The following is a 12,269-nucleotide window of genomic DNA, read 5'->3' as shown; positions in this document are numbered from 1 at the left end:
GTCACAAAAATAATTGAAAGAACATTTGTGTTACAATAGCACTCATGACCATTCATTCAGCAACTGTTCAAAGTTAATAGTGGTGCTGAACACATGGTGATTATGACTAGTCCTCACAGATCTGACTATCTCAGCACCCCCACCATTTGTGACCTTCCTGACCAGCCTCCCCAGAAAAGTAATGAAGCCAATAGGGAAGGTTGTAAGTCGATGAGGTTAGTGTCCCCCACCCTCGCACCCTCACCCAGTCTCTCCTTTCATGCTACACTGGCCATTTGCGCACAATTATGCACCTCCCCTGAGCCTTGCCATGCCTCTCTTGCATCCTAATACGTGCACCCCTTCATATCCATGTGCACCTCCTGAGACCTTGCTATACCTTGCTTGCACGCGCGCACGCACACACACACACACACACACACACACACACACAGAGAGAGAGAAAGAGAGAGAGAACTTCATCCTGCTTCTCTCGCAACTTCACTCACCATCATGCACCCATGTATGCTTTCCCCAGCCCTCCTTGCATCTCCCTCATGTCCTCTGCATGCTTACACATTCCCGTGCACCCTCCGTAAGCCTTTCCACATCGCCCTCACACTTTTGCACACTCACCACAAGCCTTGTTACATTGTCCCTGTAGCAAGGGACAGTTATTCAATTACTGTTGTAAATTGAGGACTGCCTGTATAATTACACTAAGAAGGGAATTGTGGTCAAAATAGCTGAATAGCAGCAGTACAGATAGTCTTTACCGTACAATCACAATTGGGACTGGAATTTCTATCATTAAGTGATATGATTGTAAAATGCAACTACATTGCTTAATGATGGTAATGAAATTGCCACCATTAACTGAATCCCACAGTATTAGATGGGGCAACTTCCTTCTAGAATTCCACAACCAATTCAGTGGGGAAGCTGGCAAGAAATTGCAAATCCCAGGTGTCTTACAAGTAGGCTGACAAGCAGGTAAGTGGCTGCTGCTGAGTGGGGGAAAGTGCAACAGGTTGCATGAGGGTGTTAGACTGGCACAGCAAGGTTCAGGAAAGGCACATAGGGATACAAGGGTGTGTGTGATGGTGTGAGGGAGGGTAATGGAGAGTACACAAAGAATATGCGAGTGTCTAATTTGGTATGAGTGCAGAGAGATCTGGGGAGGGTGTGCAGGCTGAGGAGACTTAAACAGCAATTTGTAGCCTTCCCTGCTGGTTTCCCCACTGACTTTGCATGTGGGAGGCCAGATAAATTTTACATGAAGCTTCTCCTTTAGGATTTAAAATTACTTATTAATGCATGCAGTAGCTAAATTTTCTGTTGCTGAGATGAAAGTAAAACATAATTGGTTAAAGGCATTAATAAATGGTTGTTTTAAATACTACTTTTGGTTTGATACATGTTACATGTTAACTTATAAATTGTTAGAGTGTGTATGTATATATGTGTGTGTGTAGACACACACACACACACACACACACACACACACACATACTATAGTAATATATATAAATACCAAGATCATCATCATGGGGGTACTAGAATGGGTGTAACTCCCAGGACTGGTTATAACCATCATTTGCTCAGAAATTATAAAAGTATATCTTTGCAATTGCAAATTTCTCCTTTTAGCTTGCTTCTTATTCACCTGTGGTATTTGATAATATTTGAGTTCTTCAATTTTAAGAGAGGAAGTTGAGCCTATGTGTTTGGGGAGGGTTTTTTTTTAAACTGTTGTCTGATAAATTGCTATATATTGCCTATTGAAATATTATTTCTTAAAAATTAGAGTAGCAAAATGTAGTCTTATCACAGTATAGCTGCCAGATTGATGAAGAGTTTGACTGTACTTAGTAGCCTTAAAGTGTATGTTATGACAGACTCTCAATGGCTATATACTGAATTAGGCTTTATTTAAGACGAACAATACAACACTATTTTGGTTCATGGACATCACCATTTTATGAATTTTTAGAAACCCAACTTTGTACCTGGTATTGCTATCAGAAATAAATTATTGCAAGTGATAATATAACAGGACCCAGGGAACCATTGTGTATTTTAGTGTTTCCATTCTGTATGGTGTTGGCTGCATAGATGACATGCATGGAATGCACTTTGAAATGTATTTCAACTGTGGATATTGAGCATTTCTTTAACATATTTAATTTAACTGAAGTTAGTTTGCATACAATTATTAAAAACCTAGCAAATTACTATCATAGATGGGCATAATATTGTATAAAATTTGCATGTTCATGATAAACAAGTTGAACAATTGCTGTAATTAGGTTTCTTTCTTAAAAAAATATTCGGTACAGTATTACATTTTTCTTGACAACCTGCAATATTTAGAGAGTTTTATGATATAAACTTTACCCAGCCATTATACATAAATAGATTAGGTAAATTGATTAAAAAATCAAAACAATTCAATTTGTATTTTTTTCCTGTATTTCTCAGTCATTGGATAAAGTAATAATGGAAATGAGTACATGTGACGAACCCCGTGCTCCTAATGGACCATCACCTATAGCAACTGCATCAGGACAAAGGTAAATTAAAGGCTGCATCAAAATTAACTAAGAAAAGATCAAAAACCAGATACACATGCAATAGTAAGTGTTCTTTATGTGATTGCTACACATGAAGAAAACTCCAGGGTGGAGATATTGTTGTCCTCTGAGAATAGTAAATATTTTTACTAGCTATCAGAACCATAAGGTATTTGAAAACCAATAGAATGACTGAAAGGACTGGGTATGGTTAGTTTGTGAAAGAGAAGACTGGGGGGCCGAGGGATATGATAGTGGCCTACAAATAACTAAAAGACTATTCCGTGCAAGAGAAGACAGATTTATTCTCTGAAATAGAGTCATACCTTGTTACTTGACTGCTTTAAAACTCGTAGAATTTGGTAGTCAACTCATTTTGCCGCAAAATATTTGTCCCAGTACTTATCATTTATTTGGTACTTGATGCATAAACTAGAACGTGTCACTGTCTGCTGCCTTGCTACCCTTTCCAGATCCAGCATCCAGAGTTGCATGTTAACTCATGTGGTTTGTTTGGTACTCATAGTTTTTAGTACTTATCACACCTCCTGAAACCAATTAATGATGAGTAACAAGGTACCACTGTAGAGAGGAATAAAACCAGGGGTGAAATGCTCCTGGTTCGGACCGGATCGCTCGATCCGGTAGCGATGGTGGCGGGTGGTTCGGAGAACCGGTAGCAAAACTCCCTGCCCCCCCTCCACCATGCCCAGCTGAGCCGCATGATCATCAGAGGCTTTTTTTTTTAACTTTTCAAAGCATTTTTTCTATAACCTCTTCCGAGGTTGCTTTTTTGCTTTTAAAAGTAAAAAAAAAGCCTCTGATGATAGCGCAGCTCAGCTGGGATCATTAGAGGCTTTTCAAAGCATTTTTTTCTGCAACCTCTTGGCCAAAGAGGTGGTAAAAAAATTGCTTTGAAAAGTCTCTGACGATCCCAGCTGAGTTCCCTGATCGGCAGAGAGGCTTTTCAAAGCATTAGAAAAAATGCTGTGAAAAGTTAAAAAAAAAAAAAATTGGCCACGCCCACCCAGTCACATTACCTCCCCCCACCAAGCCACGCCCACAGAACAGGTAGTAACAAATTTTATATTTCACCCCTGAATAAAACCAAACTAAGACTGGAATTGAAAGATTCAGGCCAAATATTATAAGGAATTTCCTTACAGTAAGATCTTAATGGTGGAATAATCTGCTCAAAGCAGAAATAGAGTAGTAGTGCTCTGCAGATCTAAGGGGGAAAAGTCTGCATTCCTTGAACCAAGCATATATTTTCCTTAGTTCACTCAGCAGTTATTAAATATAGCTGTGTGTAATTGGAAAAAACACTGTTGCTTTGAGAATGGTAGACAGATGGTATGTAAATAGGCCTATATATTCTCAAGCATCCTTTTGTTTTTTAACCTAAAGGGATGCCTGATCCTAGTGTATGTCTTATTGTTGCAGGTTTTCAAATGGGAACTTGATGGCAACCTATCAGAGATAATTTAGATCATTCTAATCAATGGCTGTGGTTTATTTAGAATTCTGGTACAGGTAATCCTCAATTTACAACAGTTCATTTAGTGACCGTTATAAGTTACAACAGCACTGAAGAAAGTAACACAACCATTGCACCATCCCCATGGTCACATGATCAAAATTCTAACACTTTGCTACCGACTTACATTTATAACAGTTGCAGTGTCCTGGGGTCATGTGATCACCTTTTGTGGCCTTCTGACAAGCAAAGTCAACGGGGAAGCTACATTCACTTAACAACTGTGTTACCAACTTAGCAACTGCGTTGATTCACTTAACAGCTGTGGCAAGAAAAATCATAAAAACGGGCAAAATTCACTACACAAAATGTTTCACTTAGCAACCAATTGTGGTTGTAAGTTGAGGACTACCTATATTTGAAACCCACACATCTAAAGGTTGGGAAGATTGGGAAACTATTCTATAGGACTGCTAAACTGAGCAAGGAATTAAACTGGATAACCTTTAAGGTCCCTTCCAATTCATACATGGCTTCTCTATATCCTTGATTACTTTGATCAATATAAAATGTCTGACACCAACTATGGCAGTGGTTATGTCTTCTGTTATTTGAACTTCTTATGTTGCTCTAAAGTATATAATCTTGTTGATCCAGGAAATCAAAAATATAAACTGCCTTTATACAGCAAGCAATGAAAAACCCTTGTACTGTTCTAGTATAATATTTTCATGAAACACAAGAAAATGCAATTCACTATTTTAGTTATTGGACTCCTTTGAATTGGATTTTTTAGCAATCTTGAATCTGTTCTGGATTTTGTGAGGATCTGAACTCTTATCTACATCAGTACATATATTGTCTTCATTTTGACCAATTGCTAAAATGTTTCATTCATAAACACTGAAGTCTAATTTAAATCCCTGCATTTTATTTTGGCAGCGAATATGGTTTTGCTGAGAAAGTTGTAGAAGGCATATCTGTTTCTGTAAACTCCATTATAATCAGAATTGGAGCAAAGGCTTTTAATGCTTCATTTGAACTTTCTCAGTTGAGAATATATAGTGTAAATGCAAAGTGGGAACATGATGATCTAAGATTTACTCGATTACAAGAATCACAGCGTGGAGAGGTAAATCTTATTTTTTTTTTCTTTCCCCTCTTGTACAATGAGACTTTATTTTTCACATATCTATTTCACACATAGAAAAATAATTCTAGCAGAATCCACTTTCTTTATTTAGTATTATATAAATACTAACATTTAAATAATGTCTTTATAGTTTTATTTAGCAGCTATATGTTATCATAATTGACTTCTGGGATTTTTTAGGATTTGCCAGTTAGCCTATAACCCTGGTATTCCTGGTGACCTCCCTTTCAGCCCTTCTTAGCTTGTGAGCCTAACCAAAACTGATCAGTATTTTATATGGTTATTTTGATATTAAAATTATATTGTAGTGGCTAACGATTTTAAGTCAGTTGCTACCATTTATATATGAGCACAGCTTTGAATCATATACTTGCTACTAATTCAATTATCTCACGCCATTTGCAATTTGTGAAAAAACTTCTCATGTGGTTACAGTATAATTATGCTGTTCAAATTCCTGATTCAAGAGAGGACTATCATTTCTTGGTTTAAGAAATACTTTGCTTGTGAAATTATGCTTGTGAAAGCCTTTAATGGGGCTGGACAAGTATGTAGGAAACAAAATAAGTTGTAAACGGAATCTCAGTGTCATAGAAATCAGGACTATAGAGCATCTAAATGTCTACATATAATATCCTCCATGGGTGGGATTTAGGGAAATTTGTTGATAATCTGGAGAAAATAGTAAACATGAAGACTGAATCTGTTGCAGCAAATCCAGGAGCCCAAACCTTTGGAGTCAGTGGGCTCATTTAGATTTGGAGCAGATTAGGGATACTAATTGCTTACCATTGTGGTGGTAAAACCATTCATCAAAGAAACTAATTGCAGTCCTCCACAAGAAACTTTGATCACAAGGCCAAAATGCCAAAAATAAATAAATAAATAAATTCAGATTCTAAATAATTCTAAAGGAGAAAATGGAAACAACCTATTCCTGGAACGTTTCAAACTCTATTTCCTATCCTCATTCTTAATATTTCCATTTAAAAAAATGGGATGAAAAAAATTGAGCCACTCCATTTCCAGTGACATTGCTGTGCCATTTCAGCCGTGATTATGCATAGTGTCCATTTGGGGGTGTGAAGTTTTGTGTTGCCATTTTTGTTCAGGTGCATGCCCAGTCTGATTAGGATGAGTTACAATTAAATAAACATACAAATTCTAGGTTTTCAGAAGATGAGGCTGAGTTGCAGCTCCTATACCCTCAAACATTGGTTATCATGATTTATCAGAATTCACCATTTTATTTTCTAAGATTCTCTGGGATATATGTGGGTTCCAGAGGCATTGCTGGAAATCCAGGTTATGCTGGAGAGTACTGGATTGCTTTGAAACTTTGATTTCCGCTTTTGATAAAATAATCTTAAAAAGGATGAGCCAATTTTCTTGACAGGGGTCAAAGGCTATGTAAGCAGCACATTATTACTTTTGGTGCCACTGTGGGAACATACTATACATTTAAATCCTGACATAAGTTATTTTATTGAAGAAAATTAGGCTTAAGCATCTGGAATTGCAATGTTCAGATATATGCTCTTATAATCATAGATTTTAAAAAATTGGTAGGCACCTTAGAGGTCATCTGGTCCAAGCTACTGCTCATTGCAGAATACACTAGCATCTTTTTAAAATAATCATTCAATCTCTTTTTGAAAACTTCTAGTGAAAGAGAATTCACTGACTCTATTTGTCAGTCTATTTCACTGTATGATCAAACATCAAACTCCTGTATGATAATGTCTAGTCTGAACTTATTTTCTTGCAGTATTTACAAACTGATTCTGGTCCTGCTTTCTGGGGCAATAGCAAATAAGCCTGCTCCCTGTTTTTTGTGACAACCTTCCAGACTACTGTTCTACTGTATTTCCCTCAGTTATATTTTCTACAGGTTAAATAGATCAGTCTCACCAGGGCTTGGTTATCATTTTCCTATCCCTCTTCTGATTGTGCTAGAATATGGCACTGTACTTTTTGAATTCTGGGTCCCAGAACTGGACACAGTATTCCCAATAACCTTTGGCTAGAACAGAATAGAATGGATTATTACTTCCCATGATCTGTGGAGTTATTGGTGTTCTCTGAGCTCTCCCATGACCTAGTATTGCATAGTTCATTCAATACTTCCTTTCAAGCTCAAATGAAGCCAATAATGAACACTCTTTGGGTGCAGTTGTTCAGCTGATGCTGAGTTCATGTATCAGTGTGTTCTGTCCCAGCTACGGACCCCAAAGAACGCAGCACACACAAAGTCTGTACAAACCTTAGTTTACTAAATTAAATCAGTCTTTTTCAAACAAAGGCTGTTAATTAACTTTTTTAACAGCCTACAAGAATTCAAAGAATAAATAATCGTAATCTTACTATGGTTGGCAGAAAGCCCAGAAGCAATTTGCAGGAAACTGATAAGAGAACTAAGATCAAGACGCGAAGGAGAGTGAACAAAGTTGTTCCCTGCAAATTGCCTCAGTCATCATCCTTCCTTAAATAGGCTAAGGGAGTAGCCAATTAGCCCCAAGCCTTACTCTTGAGGAGACCTCCTCCTGAGGAGCCACTCCTGCCTTTTGGCAGCTCTGTGCGCCCGTGCATTGAGAAGAGGCTCCTCCTCTTCTTCCTCTTCACTTATAGGAGCTTCTGCAGGTTCTGAAGGCCCTGGCTGAATCCCCGCCTCTGGCACCACATCTTCTCCAGCCTCCTCATTGTCTGACTCGAATGCCAGCTGCACAGGCTGCTGGCGCAGCACCACACCAGCCTCCTCGCTGTTGGAATCAGCTACTAGCTACACAGGCCGCTGATGGGCCACAACACAGTGGTACCTTTTAGCCCATATTTTATCATTTATTAAGGAGAAAGTGTTGAAGGATTACATTTAAGACTTTGCTAAGGTCTGGGTTTACTAAATCTCTGTTATTTCTGTGATCTACTAAGCTAATAATTCTGTCAAAGGAGATATGGTTAATCCGGCATGATTTGTTTGTGACAAACACATGCTGGTTCCTCCTAAATGCAGCTTACCTGCCTACAAATAGTCTGCTCAACAAGTTATTCAAGGATGTCTCCTACTATAGATATCAAACTGAGAAATCTGTTGTTTCCTACATCCCCTTCCTTCACATTTAGTGATGACATCTGCTTTTTTTCAATTTTCCGGAACCTCATCAGTTCTACAGGAATTTTCAAAGATTAATGAGAATAGTTCTATGATATCTTCTGCTAGTATGAAGGAATATAGAGCTGACTTTGAGGATAGGGAAGAAATGAGCCAGCTGTTGGGGAAGGGGGGGGGACGACTTTCAAAAAAAATTACACAGTCCAGAAAATGAGGAAAGCAGAGAAAGAAACTGAAAATTTATTTATCCATCCATCCAATTTCTATAGCCCACCCAACTCAACCTATGACTCATGGCAATTGTTTTTATTTTATTTGGTAAAGATGGCAAAGTGACAAATGTGGATAGGCTTTCATGATTTTATTATTCTATACTATAATAAAGAGCGTTCCTGGTGTGACTGTTTCATTATCTTATTTATTTGAAGGGCTATCAGCTAGTCCCTTCAGCACCACACAGTGTAATTTACCTCACACTAGAGACTTGAATTCCTTTAAATTAGTTAAGCTGTCATTTACCATATTTTGACATATGGATAAACAGTGAATTTGCATGTTTGCAAATTATATTATTCATCTTAATAAAATTAAAAGTGATTATGAAGAGCTTTGGAGCAATTTCTTTAAACTTTAGTAAGCACAAAATGATACATTTTGATGCAAATTTCACATATAGATTGATGGGATCAGAATTGTCTGAAACTAACCAAGAATAAAATTTGGTCATAGTGGATAATTTAGAGAAAATGGTGACTTGACAACTATGAAAAAGTCAAAAGAGTATTAGGAATTTTGTGAAAAAGACTGAAAGTAAAACTGCCAATAATACACATTAGTACAACAGATCAAGATTAGCTAATGAAGTTGTTTGGAAGGAGATTAATAAAGATTAAAGAAAATATTTCTTCACTTGGTATATAATTAACCTGTGAAATTCATTACCACAATTTGTGATAATCGCTAAGATGGTTTTAAAAACTGGTTGGACAAGTCTCTTCATTGTTGAACAAAATTTGATGTTGAGTGGTAGAATGCTTTTAGTTACAAGAATATTATAAGAGAGTAACATTCATGCTCACTGATTTCAAAGATTACAAACATACTTAGGTATGATCTAAATAGAAAAAAACGGTGTAGACAATTACTTTCTCTTGCTTTCTCATATGTATATTTGAATGATTGATGTTCAAAAATCTATCACACACAGTTTCAAATTAAAATATATTACCGTGTATTGTACCCTGCCACAATCATGCATAGACTCTTCTGCAACATAAAAGAAAAATAATAATAACCATTAAACTGTTACAAAATAAATCCAAAAGTCAAAATACACAAACCTACACATTACATTCTTAAACTTGCTTTTTGTTGACTTGATTTAGGATGTGATTTTTTTTCTTTTTAGTTATAAATAATAAATTTGAGTTTTTAATCTTAATGAATGAAAAGCAGCTATGCCTACTTTATACATACACAAAATACACATACATACACACACTTAGACAAACTCTACTTAATGTTTAATTAATTTATGTATGTTTTATTATAGGTATTGACATTTAAAGAAATCAACTGGCAGATGATCAGAATAGAAGCAGATGCAATCCAAAGCTCTCAGCATGAAATCATGAGTGCTCCAGTTCGTCTGATTACCAACCAGTCCAAAATTAGAATCATACTTAGAAGAAGGGTAATTCTCAAACTGAGTTGAAATCAGTTTGATTTTTTTTATTCAAATAAAAATAAATAATAACATAAATAATGTTAATTTGATTTATGAGCATTTTAATAGCAGTGGATAAAATGTTATTAGAAAGGACCTAACAAGTCATATTTCTGGTCAATGTAGAAATCCACTGAACATTCTGTGGCAGATTTCCAGTTTCATATTATTATAGTAACTCTTCTCTGAAAAACTAGTTTTTCTCTTTTAAGATACATATATAAAACTGAATAAAGTACTCCAATGACAGTCAGCCTAGTGCAGAGTACAGTGCAAATGTTACTTCCTGGATCAGTATGCTATTCTTCTGTTTATATGGCACACAGTTACAGTATATTGGCCTTTTTAACTACTTAACTGTACTGCTTCCTCAGGCTTAAGTGGTGATTCCCTTTGATGCTTTTCGAATGTTATATAAAAAGCTGCAAATTCTCTGGATCCTCTTCTCCACATTTATCCACCTTGTTCACAAGGATATTTTTTAAAAATTGGGTGAAACCCTTTGCTTGTTGCTTTTTTAACTTTCATTTTAGTCTAGAAGTAGATTGAAAAATCTCCTTTTCTCATAATGAATATTGGGGAGAAAAGCAGTGAGAATCTTGCTTCTTTTTTCATTTCCAAGATTCTGTTTGGAGTCCCAATCCCTCTATTCAGATACTATGTTGGATCTCTGATCTGCCCTCAATCAAGTCTCTTTTTGAAACATCCTGACCATTGATATTTATTTACTTAGCTAATGTATATGGACACCCATTTCGTAGAATGGCATGATCCATGATGCAAAAGGTAAATGATATGTTCCGATTCTAAAATCCTGTTATAACTGTGTTCGCTTAACTTGACCTGAACACCTTGGGAAATAGCCAAGTCTTCAGAGTCTTAAAAAAAAGAATAGAGTTGGACTTTGGGGGATACTGTCCCATGCTGCCTTACTTTTCCTTTTGTAAGCACACCTTACTTTTCCTTTTGATGAAATGGAAGAAACTTCCTCAATTGATTTGTTAAAAAGCTGGCCTTATTTTTTTAAAAAAATGTCTTCAGTACAAGAAGCTAGTTCCTTCTATAAAGAAATTGGGGACAAACCCAGTTCACCAATCATCATCCCTGCTTTAACCATTTGACATTGGTTGGGCAAGGCTATTAATATCATTTAAAGCAGATTATAGCCTAAATTTTATATTTTACCTATTTTGTATTTATTTAGTACATTGCTGTATGCATATTTCATTTTGTTAATTGATTATAAAGGAGAGATAAGTAAGGAATACTATTTTATTTCTGAATGAAACATTTTTTTGTAAAAATTCTAACCAAACTACACAAAATAATTCTTAAAGAAAACACCAGTGAACCTCCCAGTTGTTGGGATAGAATAAATAATAATTTAGATTTCAAACAGACAGGTAAGTTCCACATAACATCCCAGACTTAACAACTACCAATAAGAAAAGCAAAAAAAAAAAACATCTGGATTGTGAATCTGGCAGTACCTGGCATACAGATAGAAGAGAAAGAAATTGGGAAGAAAATACAAAGACCTGCAGATAGGAATAAAACAACTGTGGCAAAAAAGCAAAGGCAGTACCAATAATCATACACGCCTTGGGTGCAATTCCCAGACAACTGGAGCACCACTTGAACATCATTGGCTTTGACAAATTTACCATCAGTCAATAGCAGAAGGCAGCTTTACTCAGAACAGTTTACATCCTGCGACGATACCTCTAACAGCATGAAACATCCACATCTGCGTATCCCAGGTCCTTGGGAAAGAGTCAATAGGTGGACAAAAATGCCAATTCGAGTATGAACATCTGGCTTACTGTATGACAACCACCACTACCAATAATAATAAGCTTACTGATTACTGGGGAGACCAAAGTAGTCTACAAGAAAGACCAAATGAAGACCAGAAGGTTAGAAGGATTAGAAATGAATAAATCAAGAGAGTGAAGATGATACTCCAAACTCAGTAGAGGAAATACCATCAAGGCAATCAGCACCTGGGCAATTCCAGTCATTAGGTACACAGCTGAAATAGTGGAGTGGAGTGAAGCAGAACTAAAGGCCCGGGATAGGAAAACCAGAAAAATAGTGTCAATGAATCATGCCCTTCATCCACGCATTGATGTTGAAAGACTCTATTTACCAAGGAAAATGGGTGAGTGTGGAATGTTACAAGTAAATAAGATGGTTGAAGAAGAAAAAATGGTATTGGAAGAATATCTGAAGGATAGTGAAGGAGATGCAAT

At 36.5% G+C, this 12,269-nt stretch overlaps 1 protein-coding gene across 1 annotated transcript in view; it reads left to right on the top strand.

The window, feature by feature from the left end:
* Positions 1–12,269, top strand: part of BLTP3B (bridge-like lipid transfer protein family member 3B) — a 59,019-nt gene that overhangs the window by 5,804 nt on the left and 40,946 nt on the right. The window contains exons 4-6 of the mRNA XM_070947198.1: positions 2,461–2,552; positions 4,972–5,161; positions 9,844–9,984. Coding sequence (XP_070803299.1) covers positions 2,461–2,552; positions 4,972–5,161; positions 9,844–9,984 — 423 coding nt within the window. The remainder of the gene's footprint in view (positions 1–2,460; positions 2,553–4,971; positions 5,162–9,843; positions 9,985–12,269) is intronic.

Source organism: Pituophis catenifer, unplaced genomic scaffold, assembly GCF_029215685.1.
Source record: "Pituophis catenifer annectens isolate HBS135680 unplaced genomic scaffold, rPitCat1.0.hap2 SCAF_7, whole genome shotgun sequence".
NCBI lineage: Eukaryota > Metazoa > Chordata > Lepidosauria > Squamata > Colubridae > Pituophis > Pituophis catenifer.
This window is presented reverse-complemented; position numbering and strand designations above follow the sequence as displayed.